This window comes from Petromyzon marinus, chromosome 30, assembly GCF_048934315.1.
Source record: "Petromyzon marinus isolate PM22_M1 ecotype Great Lakes invasive population chromosome 30, UKy_Petmar_22M1.pri1.0, whole genome shotgun sequence".
Classification (NCBI taxonomy): Eukaryota; Metazoa; Chordata; class Hyperoartia; order Petromyzontiformes; family Petromyzontidae; genus Petromyzon; species Petromyzon marinus.
The window spans coordinates 2,486,406-2,502,251 of NC_133696.1; the positions used below are offsets into that span (position 1 = coordinate 2,486,406).

A 15,846-nucleotide genomic window follows, 5' to 3' on the forward strand; every position below is an offset into this window, starting at 1 on the left:
CCCCCCCCAAGTTGTAGAGATATTCATACTCATGTATATAAAGCGTCTAATCACCTGCAGCCCCTTTGTCCTTCCATTGCTCGACCCGTCCCATGTCGTGCCAGTCACAGGGATTGTTTTGACCATACTTCACCCCGCTGGTCAGCGTGGGCCGGCACAATTGGGCAGCCCAGGAAAGCGATGCAGGTGTCACACGCTCGTCACTGATGGTAGCCGAGGCTGGACACGCAACTCGAGTGGCAGGCCTCAGCGCGCCAATCCTCTGCTCCCACCACATTTACAGATGCACGGAATCGATCGATTTTATTACTTGCCGGTAGTCATGTCGGTAAGTGAAACTTGCCACAGAGCCATTTTTTTTTTGTTTGAAGAAGGTACGCTGCAAAGCTGGACTTTTAATGGCCCCAGCCGGCAATGGCCCCATTCCAAAAGTTGACAATGTTGTTGACCTCGCCAAACAGATAATGATTTTCAATGGGCTGCCACCTGCCTGGCATTAAATGGTAATGGATGATGCATCTCACTGGAGGTCAGTGTTGCTGGTAGTGCCTATGAACGGAATTACCCGTGGAAAATTGCTCGTAAAGGGATCGATCTCGTGCGTCACCGTAAGCCCTCGGAGTCGTTAGCGGGTTAAATGGAACGTGCGTGGGAGTGTGCGCGTGTGCGTGCGTGTGTACGAGTATGTGCTCGCGTCTCTGTACGTATGTGTGCGAGTGTTTTTGTACGAATTAATGCGTCCCGTCCACGTGCGAGTATGTGTGTGTTCGTGCGTGTGCGTGTGTGTGTGTGGAGGGGAGTAACGGCACCACTCTACAGGTCTAGCAATCTTCGTCAGAATCACAGCCACAGATGACGTTATTGGGCAAGTGATATCAGCACCGGTTCTGGGCCTTCCCTTGGTCGACTAGGCCTTAAACGATTGTGGCAAACATCAACGCTGGGGAGACAAAGGCGGGCCGGCCGCCCGGACTTGATAGCGGGCCACAAAATGCGCTCCCTATAACCGCACCTGCCCCATCCGGCCGAATAGCTATACGGGGACCTTTGTCTGAGTGTCTGTGCTTGAGCGTGCGTGCGAGTGCCGTGTGTATGCGGGTGCGCGCGTACTCGCGCGTGAGCTTTCACGAGCCGTGTTCTTGCGTCGGCGCGCGCAGGAGCCCCACGCTGCTGAAGAGCGCGCCCGGCGGCCTCGACAACGGCTCCTTGCTGAGCTCCGGCCTCCAGGTAACCAACCCGCCCCGAACACGTCGCCGACTCGGGCGCTCTCGTTGCATCGCATCGCAGCTCGTCTCGAATAGTCCCAGTGTGGTCGCGGCGTGTTGTCTCTCTCGCGCGCGTGTGTGCGTGTGTGTGCGTGTGTGCGCGCGTGGCACGTGTCCGTGGCGTGTCGCTGTGGGCACGTGTTCGTGACGTGCGTCCGTGGCGTGTGTCCCTGGCACGTGTTAATGATGTTTCACTGTGGCACGTGTTCATGTTGTTTCTCCGTGGCGTGTCGCTCTGGCACGTGTTCATGGCATGTGTCTGTGGCATGTGTCTATGGTGTGTGTAAATGGTGTGCCACTGGCACATGTGCATGACGTATGTCCGTGGCGTGTCATTCTGGCATATGTTCATGGCGTGTGTCCCTGGCATGTGTTGGTGGCATGTGTCCTTGGCGTGTCGCCGTGGCACGTATTCATGGCGCTTGCGTGTCCGCTGCACCCGATCCAGGCGTTGGGCGAAGGCAACCTCGCGTACCTCGCGCGGCACGGCCTCGTCAACCCGGCCACGGCGGCAATGCTGGCACAGGCGGCCGAGCGTGCCCAGGCCGACCTCAACGGCAGCCGCGAGTCCGGCCCAGACAGCTCCGCTCGCAGCCCCTCGTGGTCCCCGCGGTGAGGCCTCGCCCTGGGTGGCACGGGGTCATGGGTCACGGCTCACGGGGTCATGGTGTCACGTGGTTGTCCCGAGGTCACGGGGGTGCAGGGTCACCCAGGGCTACAGGGGATACATTGAAAAAACGGCAGGAATTTTTTATACTTTTGCAATTTGTATTTATATACTCTATACATTATTAACGAAATAAGAATAGGGTTTTCCCTTTCTGGCAATACAACAGGTGTTAAGATGTTCAAACACAAAATAGGTACCTTTTGCAAGCCATCAAGTCTGCATTAACCACATGTACTATGTTGTGGGTTTACTCTCCAACACACCAGTGTGCTGTGTTAGTAACGAATTGGCACGTTTTGTTTACGTGACAAATCTTGCGAATTGGCTGTGTTGGCAGGTTTAACGACACATTTATATTTACGCAATCAAACACAAAAAAACCTCTATTATGGGTTTTTGTCTTCTGTGTTGTTGTAACGTTCTGACCCGCCCCTACTGGATATCTGTGAAACAGAGCTTCGTAGCTCAATCGGATTCATCCGCTCTAAATAAAGATTCTGATTCTGGTTGTATAACATAGTATTAAGTGACCCTGCCGGTGAGCCAGCCGGCACGGTAGAGGGGCATGCCGCTAAGTCTATCCAATTTGAAAATTCAAACAGGAGGCCACGTGTGCCCGTGTCATTATCCAACTTTGCCAGTGTTCTGTTATTACTCGAACGTTCCTTGATTTGGCAAAACCACAGAGCAACGTGGCCCTCTACTTGAGGATTGAAAACGGATTTGTTTAGAAGTTGCTGTTTGTGTTTAGTTTGTTGTCCTCTTCCTTCACCTCCGATGAGCACGGTTGGCTACGTACAGTGCGAAAAAGGTTCGACATACATACTACACTCTTCAGTGAGTATTATTGTCATTCATTATCACGATCCGTGGGCAGATATCCCCGTAGATCTCCACAGCACATTTTGTCATTTCTTTTCACTTTCCTCTGTCTTGTGCCAATATGCTCAAGTAGCGCACTTCTCTCCGGCAACGATCTCTTATGTCGTTGCCAATAAATTCTCCGTTAAGTCTTCCTCTCTTTCCGGTTCCTTCCATTTGTCCTGAGCAACAACACACTTTTAATCTTCACGTCATCCATCCTACATATGTTTGTCCACATAGTGCCAGTTTCCTTCTCATCAGGTCTTCTTCTAAATTTCGATTAAAGCTTTCGTGACTGCAAGGATTCATCTTCTTTGGTTCTTTCGGTAAAGTCACGTCTAATGAGAATAAAATAATAAATTGATAAAATAAAATAACACAACGTCGTGAGAATTTTATTGTGTTATTTTATTTTATCAATTTATTATTTTATTCTCATTCTACGTGACTTTGCCGAAAGAACCAAAGAAGAGGTCTTCTTCTAATCGCGCAAAACTCTTTCTCACTCATACGTTGGTCGCCCATCCTTTGGGCGCGTCACTATCATCGTCAATTACCAACTCACGTCCTCCCGTCTCTGCCGCCCTCCCGCAGGTCCCACGTGTACATCAAGGAGGAGCCCATGTACATGCAGCAGGACGACGACTACCCCAGGGAGCGAGAGGTGGAGTTCGATGACGACGATGAGGTGGAGCGGGAGGCGGATTTGGAAGAGGAGGAGGAGGATGTGGAGGAGGAGGAGGCAGCGGCGGCGGTGGCGGAGTTTGAGCAAGGCCCCCTGTCGCTCGTCACAACGTCCGGGGGGTGCCGCTCCCCCGAGCCCCCCGAAGCCCAGGGCTACTGCGACGACATCACGGAAGATGACGACGAGGTAGACGAAGAAGAAGAAGAAGGAGGAGAAGAAGGAGGAGAAGAAGGAGGAGACAGGATGATCGGGGGCGAAGTCATCGAAGCGTCGGTGCCGCATTTTCACGGTCACGGAGCGTATGCCGCCCAGTGATGGCATCGTTTCCGGTGCTTTGGGCCGGGGGTTTAAAAAAAAATTTTTTTTTGCATTTTTTACAAGTTGTACGACGACGACGTTTTCTACCGCCGGAACGAACGTTTGCCTCGCGTGGCCATCGTCCCGCTCGCCGCTTGCGGGGACAAAGACAATGAAAGGAAAAATGACGATAGCTCGACGCAAAAAAGCAAAAAAAATAGGAGAAAAGAAAGCGAACGTGGGGCTTTTTGTTTCTTTCACGAAAAAAATTTGCAAGAAAAATCCGGCGAGCCCTTTTTTTGTTTGGGGTAGGGGGGAGGCACTCCGCGGTGCGGATTTTTGACGCGGCCGTCGCGTTCCCCCACCACCCGACGCCCCCCCCCCCCCCCCCCCCCCTTGTCGCGAGTTTCCGTGACGAAGCGAACGCTCGCGAGTGAAGGGAGAAAGCCGTGCTTGTGGCCGGCTCGGATGTTGGTACGTCTCACGTCAATGCTGGATGCTCGGACTTATTTTTTAAAATTAATTTAGACACACACGCGCACACAAATAGGCCTTTACCTGTATTGGACTGGTATGCATTAGTTTCTAACAAAAAAAAAGATATTTTTTTAAAATGGTAAAGAGAAAAAAAAAGTCTTTTAAAAATCTGACCGATAGTAATCGTGTTCGTACATTGTAACGTTTCGGTTGGACAGAATACTACTTCGATACCTTTACAATACCACTGCCTTAAAAATGAGTCTCAAGGGCATTGGTGCCTGTTCGTCTCCACTATGTATGTTCATCATCCACCGCTCAGCGTTTTCTCAAACGCGACTGCGTCAGCAATAATGCCGTTGCAGAGGTCCATCGCTCGTAGCTGGGGGCGCAGAAGCGGCCGAGTTGGCGGGAGGGTTTTGTATAAAACGCCCTTCAATGCTGACGTCGCACCGCCCCAATGGAACGGCAGGGTCACGCGTCCCTGTGAGCAGGTTCACGCGGTAAAAAAATGTACGGCGTTCGGATGGTTTCTGATGCAGCAAAAAAAAATGTATCGGCCGTGGGTTGGCAGCTCCCAAAAGCCGCAACAGAAACGTGTCGTCACGATGACCTCGGTGTGATCAAACAGAGCGGCAGTTTCAAACTAAACGTCTACAAACGTCGGATCGGGTATTCACCCCCGAGTCTTCATCATCCGTTGCGTGGCGAGTTGCACACTGCAGTCAGCGCACTGCATTAAACACACGTTCGTCGTCCTTCATTGTTTTAGCTAATCTTTTTAAAAAGGCAGTACAGGTGCAACCCTGCAATTGCTCACTCACGCCACTGCTGATGGAGAGACCTCCACCTGGAGGGAACGCTTAGACGGTATTTGGCCTAGTCTTCCACACTGGTCAGACATCTTGGAAAAGGTGGACGTTACCCACACTTTATCCCAACACATGCAACTTGTCGATTTAAATCCTTGAAATTATCGATTTTTTTAATTCGGACCTCAATGATATATTTTTTTTACGCTGATGTGAGTGTGATGTCGCAGTGGCTCATTTAATCATGAATCGGGAATTGCAACAGCAAACAAAACCGTACCGTGCGTTCAAGATTGTGGTTCGTGATCAATTTCTGTCGAATGCACTATATACGGTATAATTGCTTAATCGCTAAAGCTTTGAAAGAGGCCAAACTATGAACATTAGCTTACCTTTAAATGCCCCAAAACGGAAACAAAATGTGAAGAAGAAGAAGAAAACAAATGAGACGAAATAACCACCAGCTTAAATAACCACCAGCTTAAACGAACACCAAAGTAAAGCAATAGAGAACCAAAATACGCTTGCCCACGTTTCACAGATGTCCGTCGCCGCCGGAGCGCGTGTGTGCATGTTGTCGGCACACGCGGGTGGTGGAGTGGTGGAAGACGGAGGAAGTACAAGAGACGAATCGTCGTACAGCCTTGTCCGTACACCGTATCGTCCGTTGTGAGAGAATTATAATTAGACAGCATTCTGACCCAGGTCGACAAAACTACAAAGATTGTCATCCCCCCCCCCCTCCCGTATAGCGTCAACAGACTGTTAGAGCAAGTGCCGTTCGCGAGTCCCACCTATGAAGGGCCGGAACGGCACACACGAGGGGGTGGGTTGCCAGCACCACGCACGGCCGCTTTTGTCTCCCTAGTGGCAATGTTTTTACTCATCGCACCAGGTACTCAATCGAGGCTGAGTCGGCCTAGGGGAGGACCGGGACCGGTTCAGATAATCGTCACCGGCGTTGGCCGCGAGCGGTAATCGAACTCGGGTCGCCGGGTTCGTAGCGCGGCGTAGCGCTAACTGCGACATGACCGCTCCTAAACGTACACACACGCAACTTAGTGCGAAAATGTTATCCTGTGCGAGTGTCATCCCTCGAAACGTCCACGTGTCCTCCGTGGCGACGGCAACGCACGCCGCGTCGAGATCTTAAGCAGGCCTCTGTGCTCGTCGACCCCACCGTTGTGACTCTCAATTTGCATATTTTGTCACGCGCCAGTGAGGATAATTCTCGATGTTTAGGCTACAACAAAAAATATCGTCTATTAAGGAATGTCACCAAATTGTTGTCTAATTATATATTTTTTGTCAAAATGTGACGATACCTGTATGGACAACCCCGTATTATGCAAATCCAATGCCATTATGAACTTAGCAACTCCAATGTCCTCCCACACAAACAACCCCCTCCCCCCCCAACTCACACCCCCCACAACTGTTAGACCTTGCCAAAGACATACATCTCCAAAGCGAAGCCTTGTTGTAAGTTGCGTGCATTTTTCATGCGGCTTGAAGAAGCATAAGAAGAAAAAAAACCAAAATTGGCCACAAACGTAGGCAGCCTTAACGTCTTTTATTTTATTTTGATTTAAAGCTTTCGTGACTGCAGGGATTCATATTCTTGATTATTTTGGTAAAGTCACGTAGAAGGGAAACAGTAAAATAATAAAAATATAAAACAATAAAATTCTCACGACGTTTCAACTGCAACACAAAAAAGAGACCTGATGGTTCAATGAGCCACTCTGTCTACAGGAAAGCTACCCATACGGATGCTAACCTGAAACCGGATTCCCACCACCATCCATCCAAAAAGAATTCCCTCATCAAGACTATGCACCATAGAGCCCAATGCATATCCGACCAGGAACACATAGCCAGTGAACTGAAGCACGTACACCAAGCTCTTAAGGCTAATGGTTACTCCGACTACACAATCTGCAAAGCTATCACTCCAACCATGAAGAAAGACCCTCTTGAGGAGCCTTTCAAAACCATCACTTTACCCTACATTGCGGGGATCACAAAAAATATCTCCAAAATCTTGAATAAACACAAGATCCAGGTCCGAATCAACACATTACATAAAATCCGTGATCTGATTCCGTCTGTAAAAGATGTGATTCTGGACATACAGTACCCTGGCGTCTACAAACTAAGTTGCCTCTGTGGTAGTAGTTACATTGGAGAAACCAAACGACATGTCTCGGACCGCATTCGTGAACACAAAGCAGACCTAAAACACGGTAGGACCAACACCTCGGCCGTGGCAGATCACTGTTATAATTCAGTAGGCTCACATGACATTGACTTCTCCAAGACAGGTTCTTTGCAAGCCATCTGGCTACCATGAGAGATTCGTTCATGAGGCTATCCACATATACAAGCACAGAGACAATTTCAACTGAGAAGATGGATTCTGGCTTAACAATCATTGGAAGGATTTGATAAACCATTTCGGGTCTTAATTGGTTGTTCACGCTTACGGTGGCTTTCAGACCGCATCCATTATTTTCGTCTCCCCCCTCCTCTTTTCCGAACATAGATGGACTCGTCCATCTGAATAACTGCCAAATCGCTCTCCGTAGTGCTAATGTAAAAAAACCGCCACTTTTTTCAAATTTTCTTGCTGTGGTTTTCACACCTGATGATGATTGCTTGTGTTGCATCGAAACGTCGTGAGAATTTTATTGTTTTATATTTTTATTATTTTATTGTTTTTCTTCTACGTGACTTTACCTAAATAACCAAGAATATCTTTTATTTTATTTTGATACCCGACAAAAGAGTCGAATGAGCCAAACAGGTGGGCACAATGCATCTCCTTCTGAACCAAAGACAAACTGCTAAGTCACGAATCTCAGCCTTATGAAGCAAGACACGGGGGAATGACAAGCGAGCACTGCGAATGAAACTTCGTGTTGCCTTTTACACAAGAAAGATGCGGTGTTTTAAAAAAAATGTTTAGTTCAAAGCGTGTACGCAGGCGCTCGCGATCCGGAGCCGCATCTTGCAGGAGTAACAACAAAAGAACTGGGCCATTGTCACGTCGATTAATTAGGGGACAATTACCTCAGTTGCAGCTCTGTCCGTGGTGCTGAAAATAAAAATAAACACATTGTCACATTGCTGATAAATGATAGACGCTCGTAAACTTGAGCAATGCGTAAGATACGTTTGCTTTGTAGAGTGATTGTTTTGTTCAAAGTGGGGGATATTTAATTTTCTTTAGCACACAGCACAAACGGAGTTGCTGTTGTTCAGCATCTGTGTGCAGTTTGTACACTTCCGGGTTTTTTTATTTTTACGTAAGAAAAGAGAGAGAGAACAGCAGTGAGGTGTGGTGGTGTAGCAGCTCATGGCTAAAACAAAGTCCGTGACTGCTTTCGTCTTTTGAGGCCATACCCTAACAACTTGCGTGTGTCACGTATCCGTTTTTTTGTTTCCTTCCAAAGTCGTAAACGCATCGCTGGGGTCGACTCGTTGAGAAGCGATGACCTACAGACAGCTCCCCCCCCCCCCCATCAACTCTGGTCAAAAATAATGACCGCACTGCACTACAAACACCGCTAGGAAATGATTGATGGTGGCCTGGGTGACGTTTCAATGACCTCGCTTTTTTCCGGAGCCGAGGTAAAAGGTGCACAGAATTTCACGGCACTTTCCACTAACCAACAGAAAGAACGAGGTTGTGTGGAATTGATTTTTTTTGTTTTTTAAACAGAGTAACCTGTATACTGTCGTGTCCACGTTCAAGTCGTGAGAAGCACCTCTGCCCGTCGTCGCGATGGAACAGCGAATGACCGTGGCTATTGTGGCCATTGTATTTACCTCCAGCGTGCAGTCATCTTCTTGCGGTGAAAACGCTCGGGCCGAAACACGAGGCCTTGGGCAAAACACGGAGATGGTTACGGCAAATTTTGTGCCAGATGAAGGCTTCAGATTTTGGGCAGTAATCCCACACGCAGTACCAAAAGGCGGATTTGCCAGACGCCTACGATGCCGGCCCGCGTGCTGAATGCTTCACGCGAACCAGTACAATTTAAGCGCACAGCCGCTTGTCAAACGACCTTCACCGCATTCTTTGGTTTCTTTCGGTAAAGTCACAGATGATCTGATCGAGTCACTCACATTTCTGAAGCGATGCCGAACCTTTTTGAACAGTTGAAATCAGAGGCTGTACCCCCCTTTTCTCTCCGCATTATGTTGCGATCGAAACGTAGTCAGTTTTTTTTAATTTAACATTTGTTATTTTATTATCATTTTTTTATTTTCTGTCTACGTGACTTTACCGAAATAACTAAAGAACATGAATTCCTGCAGTCACGAAAGTTTTAAGTCAAAATTTGACCTTCGCCGTCTCCGGAAGCTGGTGCCAACCATCCCCAGGTGGCTCCCTCCTGGTGAAGAGCGAGCGGGTTGCGAGTTCAAAATCCTGGCTGGACGATTGACTCGGCCCATCATCCCACCGAGGTCGATCAAATATTCACAACTTGGCGGGGAAGTCAGTGGGATTTATAATACAGGTTTTATTGGGTTAGATCGCGTAAATATATGTGTCATTAAACCCGCTACCACCCGACACAGCCAACTAGTAAGGGTTGTCACGTAAACAACGTGCCAATTCGTCACTTGTACAGCACACCGGTGATTTGGAGAGCCAAGCCACATCATTTACAATCTCAGTACGACGTTTCGCCAGTAATTTACAACTAGCTTCATCAGGCGTCAGCCAGACAGTCAGTTGGGTTTATCTTGCAGGAGAGACTTGCCCCTGCCATGAGAAGGCAGAATTTCCACCACTGGCTCGGGACTGTGAGGATAAAAAAATTACTTTGACTTTTATTTAAATAACTAAATGTGTCCGATAGCTGTTCATGGGACCTGCCCAAACAACTGAAGCCCGCATCTGAAACAAATCTCGCGTCAAGGCCGTGCGGTTTGAGCTGTCCCGATTATTTGGCGCGGCGTTTGTCGGCTATGTAGATGACCATTGAAATGCCAGAGAATAGAGAGACATTCTTGTTGTTGTAGATAAACGTTTTGTGTGGATTTTGTTCGGCAATTGTTTTGTACATTTTTTTTCACCGGTGAATTCGTTTTCTTTTTTTTATCTTATCCCAGGGCACTCATTGTGATTTTTGTTCGTCCGTCCGTTCGTTGTTCTGGTGTCACCATTCGATGGTGACGGCTGAAACCGTAAATGTTTAAAGTGTAGCATCGACATACTGATAGGGTTATGCATGTGTTGTTTTTTCTTCCTTCCTTCCTTCCTCTCCAGTAGTTTAAGTGGGATGATGGTGACAAAGAGTGGCAACTGAATAAATGATTGAAATGAATGAAGCCCACCGCGGTCATTCCTGGCTAATTTCTTCACGCGACCTTTTTGTGCGATCGCACGGTCAGCAGATCGTAGGGTTGTTGTTGTGGCTGTTGTTTGTTGTTATTGTCACAGTTGCTCAATTTTTGGGAAATGCTTAATCCGCCGTCGAGTTGAGCGCGAGACTAAATTTGAGAGTTCAAACGCTGGCACGCAAAGCACAGGAACAGCACCTCGGGAGAACACTCGGGCGGCAGGCGGAGAAAGCGACGACGTCAACCGCTGTTGATATATTTTTTATATTGCGGAGGGCGGAAGGGGGGGTGACACATATAAATATATTGCCTCGTCCACGTAGAATGTTTCATATTGAATTCTGTTGACATTTTGATGAAGTTGAACGACAGCAAAAAAGTAAAGGTGCCCGTTTATAACCCCCCACCCCACCCCCTCGTTGCTGTAGCAAGATGCGGGCAGCAGCTCACGGCGAGTAATTGAGAGGCGATTGTCTGGTCGTGTTGCGACTGTGCCCCCCCTCCTCCACCTCTCGGCTCAGGTTCGCAGTTGCGACGTTTCACGGACGCGGTAGTCATCGTAATAATAACACTGAATTATTCGGGGGGGAGGGGCGGGTTGTGTGTGTGTGTTGCCTTCCTATGTGCTCGTTTGCGCTTCTCTTGCTCTCTCGCTGCAACGTGATGGCTTCTCAGACACTCGAACAATCAAAGACGACACCGCGAGACGCGGGTGGTCACAGCCGCGTCTCGGGACGTGTCGAGCCGCGTGCCCCATTCCACGTCGGGGGGCTAAACCGAACAAGGTGGGGGGTGGGTGGGTGGGCAATCTTGTCTTGAATCCAAGCGTCGATGAACTCTGTGTTGGATACCGCTCACCGGCGTCCGCCACGTGCGCGTGCGTGCCTTGTCGCGTTGTTTTTGGGGCAAATCGATCCCCTTCAAAGGCGTGAAGTAGAAACGGCGGATCTCCTCGATTTCAGCTCTCGCTGTGTCGGCAGCTGAGACATCTTGGGCTATTGCTCTCTTTGGCTGTCCTTGAGATGTTTAGTATTTATGGTGCGGTGCTTTCGTTGTTGTTTTTTAAATCGTTGTTATCGGTTGTCATTCGCGATCCTACCGTGGCTTGGGGCATGAAAGGGGACGGGTGTTTGTTTATTAGTTTGTTGTTTTTTGCTATTTTTAAATGTGTGGCAGTTAAACTGTTTGGGTTTATTCTTCATTATTAGGTATGTAATTTTTGTAAGGTTTCATGTTACGTTTAGCTTGAGAAGTACGGCACCGACAAGAATGACGTGTTGTGTTTGAGCCACAAGGCAGTTGTGTTTGAAAACGCATCTAAAATGTTTCCAGTATTAACAACAAAACTCCAACTCAGATCGTCGAGTTCGCGAGTCAAAACTGTGTGGAAGTGGAGGCTGAGAGGCGCCTGTGGGCAATCCTGAGCCACGGCTCGTGGCTCGACACACAAACTCTCACGCACCCACCCACCCACCAAACAAGCACCAGTTTGTGACCAAAGTTGTGACCAATGTTGAAACAATAAACTATAAAACTGTATAAACTTTTATTATTTTACTTTACCAGGTAAGGCCCACAGAGCTGTACAGCTCTTTTTTCAGAAGCGACCTGGCCGCAAATGATAGCTCTACGAAGTGGCTTATCACGTGGAGATGTGCAGCTGCCAAACACTCTATGTCGATTCTAAATGGGGAGGAAAAAAACGGAGAAACCGGAGAAAAATCCACGCGACCACGGGGAGAACATTCAAACTCCAAATATACAGCAGCAGGCGTCAGGATCGGGATCAAACCGACGAACTCCTGTATACCAGGCGAGGTAGTTAACATCTCGCCACCGTGGCGACCCATGTAACACAGGCACGCGCGCAGGATACAGGGCACTTGATGGAATGACAGTGACAATAACCTGGAAGCCCATATGCATCTAAGCGGCGTATCCTGCGACCACGGGAGAGAGAGAGAGACACGCAAACTCAAAATGTGCAGACGTCCATGGTCTCGATCGAACCCGCGACCTCCTGCGTACCAGGCGAGGTAGTGAACACCTCGCGGCGGCGCACCGAACACCGATAGCGAACAGTCGACAACGTTCATCAGGATCACCGCGCCCCCTCTTTGAGAGGGGAGATTCTATCACAGACCAAGTGACGGGGATGTCATCGTGGCCCCAAGTCACCGATTCCACCACACCTCCCCAACGTGTTCTACCCGTCGATAAATCGCCTATGATCGAACTCGTATAGCGAGCGATGGAATGCCGTTCTTCGCAGCAGATAATTAGAGATGGAGAGGCCAAGAGCGAGAGTGATTCGGTGGCTAAAAGTTGGGAGAATGCACTAAACACCATAGGGCCCTGACATAAATTCATGTTTAAGAATCCATCAGGGTCTCCATAGCGTATAGTGCTATCTTCCAACTTGCGACGGTAGCGATATGTTAACTACCTCGCCTGGTATGCAGGAGGTCGTGAGTTCGATCCCGAACCTGACGCCTACTGTGTTTTTGGAGTTTGCAGTGTCTCTCTCTCTCCCCGTGGTCGCGCGGATTTTTCTCCGGGTCCTCCGGGTTTTCCCCTCCACATTTAGAATCAACGTCACGCGTTCAGAGTATTTCGCTGATGCTCTAAATGTCCACGTGATGAGCCACCACTTCGTTGAGCTATCATGTGTGGCCAGGTAGCGTTTGAAAAGAGCTATTGAGCTCAGCGGGGCCTTACCTGGTAAAAATAACAAAACATTTCAGCAAAAATAGCACGCACGCCTATCTGTCTGGCCTCTCGTATCTCCCCTGCCACGAAGAAGGGACATCACCCCAGAAAACGTCGCCTGTTGTCGAACGTCTCCTCCCCCTCCGCGGTGTTCGCGCGACGAGCGAGACCGGAGAGTCCTCGTGGTGATCAAATCTGCGCGCTGCCCTCCGCAGCGTTCCCCGTTGCCCTCGCTGCGGTCCCCGCTCACGGAGACGCGAACCCCCTCCACCGCCAACACCACGATTAGCGAGGCGGTTGGCCGCGTACGCTGCGAATGAAGTTCAACGCACGTCGCGCGCCGCGTACGTAGAGCGGCGCGCTGCGTTGAAGTCGCCGTCCGATGGACACTGCCGTGACCTCTTGTTGGGCAGCCTCCGTGAGAGGTCTAATCCGAGTTGAGGAGTCTCCCTGTAGCAAGGTGGTAGTGGTGGTGGGGGTATCTCTGTGCCTTCGATGGCCCTTTCACTTCGGGTTCAGGCTTCCAGCCGCACGCGAGCCGCTCTGCGCTTTGTACATTTTTATCGTCGCTGGTTTAAACTCGACCCTCGCCTCGCTCTTCGTTGCCGCCGTCGTCGCTGCTGCTGTTGTTGTTTGTTGTTGTTTGTTGTTGTTTGTTGTTGTTTACTCGTTCCGCCACTCGCCCCGTGCAGTCGCAGAGCGCAGCGGCGCGCTCTTTGTCGGGAGTGGGGAGACATGATTAGTTTGGTGATAGTTTGGTGATAGTTTAGTTTGGTGATAGTTATGTAGTTTGGTGATAGTTGTTTAGTTTGGGGATAGTTGTTTAGTTTGGGGATAGTTATTTAGTTTGGTGATAGTTATTTAGTTTGGTGATAGTTATTTAGTTTGGTGATAGTTATTTTGTTTGGTGATAGTTATGTAGTTTGGTGATAGTTGTTTAGTTTTGGGATAGTTGTTTAGTTTGGGGATAGTTGTTTAGTTTGGTGATAGTTGTTTAGTTTGCTGATAGTTGTTTAGTTTGGGGATAGTTGTTTAGTTTGGGGATAGTTATTTAGTTTGGTGATAGTTATTTAGTTTGGTGATAGTTATTTAGTTTGGTGATAGTTGTGTAGTTTGGTGATAGTTGTGTAGTTTGGTGATAGTTATTTAGTTTGGTGATAGTTATTTAGTTTGGTGATAGTTATTTAGTTTGGGGATAGTTGTGTAGTTTGTTGATAGTTATTTAGTTTGGTGATAGTTGTGTAGTTTGGTGATAGTTATTTAGTTTGGTGATAGTTGTTTAGTTTGGTGATAGTTATTTAGTTTGGTGATAGTTTGGTGATAGTTATTTAGTTTGGTGATAGTTGTGTAGTTTGGTGATAGTTATTTAGTTTGGTGATAGTTGTTTAGTTTGGTGATAGTTGTTTAGTTTGGTGATCGTTATTTAGTTTGGTGATAGTTGTTTAGTTTGGTGATAGTTATTTAGTTTGGTGATAGTTTGGTGATAGTTATTTAGTTTGGTGATAGTTGTGTAGTTTGGTGATAGTTATTTAGTTTGGTGATAGTTGTTTAGTTTGGTGATAGTTGTTTAGTTTGGTGATCGTTATTTAACAGCAGACGATGGGGAGGGTGGGGGAAAGTAAAACTGACGTTAGCGGTTAAAAGCGTGGGTGGAACGTAGGAAGACAACAAGCCAGCGTTTGGCTGTACTACACAGCCACGTGAAAAGGCAACACCGGGCCATTGGCGATTTATTAACCAACTCTTTTGCGATGGAGGTGGTTGCCTTTTTGACGACGAGACACTCCGCGTTCTCCGCTGGCAGCTCGCAGCTCTTCCAGATCCGTCGCGACTTTTAGTTTTGCCAGCAGCAGCAGCGGGCAGCGAGTGGCCGATTTGGAGCCAGCCGCAATGCGCTTTTTTTTACTTTTGCAGCAGCTGCGGCGAACTTTGCTGGGGGCCGACACGTCGACCGTAGCCTTTCGTCGTCGTGACGCGTCGTCCATCACTCCGAAGGTCATCGAAGTTACCCGCAGGTGAACGAACCCGTGGCCATTGTGGCACGTTCAACCGCGTGGGCAATGCAAACTGAACCTTTGCCTCGCGTGAAATGTTCGTCACGCACGTCTCTGCAATCATCAGCCGAGCCGCTTTTTGCCGAGATGGGGGCCTATCCCCGGGTAGTCGGCACGTGGCGAGCATAGAGGCGCGGGGGAAAGTGGAAACGAATGATGAAATGTAGCAATGGACACACCTACGGCCTTTGTGCCCACTGGATCGTGATGACGATGGCCCACCATGCGTTGGCTCCCCTTTTCTTTGCCACTCTTCTGCTTCTTCCAATTAATGCCCCCACGAACCTGATCCGAGGCCTTTGAAACCAAGCGGAAGCGTGCGATGCCGACTGACGCCACGATAGCAAAGCAAAGCAAACAAATCTGTGTCAGCGTGAACTCGTGAGCCCATTTAAAGCCCCTTTGGAAATTCAAAACATTTTACGAGTTCGGAGGGGGGCAACGAGACGCCTTCAGTTGGAGACCTCCACGCAAAGGATTCGTTCCGTGTGCAGGGGGGCCGCGTGTCCCGAGCGCATGGCACCGCTGGCCGCGACGTTCCGTTTGTGCTCCGAAAATGAAACGTTCGCGTGTAACCCCCCCTCCTCCTCCCCCCTATGCGTGATCGCACCAACCAGAATCTGAATGTTTACACTGGAGGAATCCGATGAGCTATGAA

General features: G+C 48.8%; 1 protein-coding gene across 5 annotated transcripts in view; it reads left to right on the plus strand.

Annotated features, from left to right (window-relative positions):
• LOC116947448 (forkhead box protein P1-like) overlaps positions 1 to 10,413 on the plus strand; it is a 208,724-nt gene extending 198,311 nt beyond the window's left edge. For all 5 annotated transcript variants that reach the window (XM_032963201.2, XM_032963198.2, XM_032963202.2 and 2 more), the window contains 3 exons: positions 1,158 to 1,227; positions 1,714 to 1,877; positions 3,394 to 10,413. In XM_032963201.2, coding sequence (XP_032819092.1) covers positions 1,158 to 1,227; positions 1,714 to 1,877; positions 3,394 to 3,799 — 640 coding nt within the window. In that variant the 3' untranslated portion in view covers positions 3,800 to 10,413. The remainder of the gene's footprint in view (positions 1 to 1,157; positions 1,228 to 1,713; positions 1,878 to 3,393) is intronic.
• Positions 10,414 to 15,846: the final 5,433 nt, after the last annotated feature.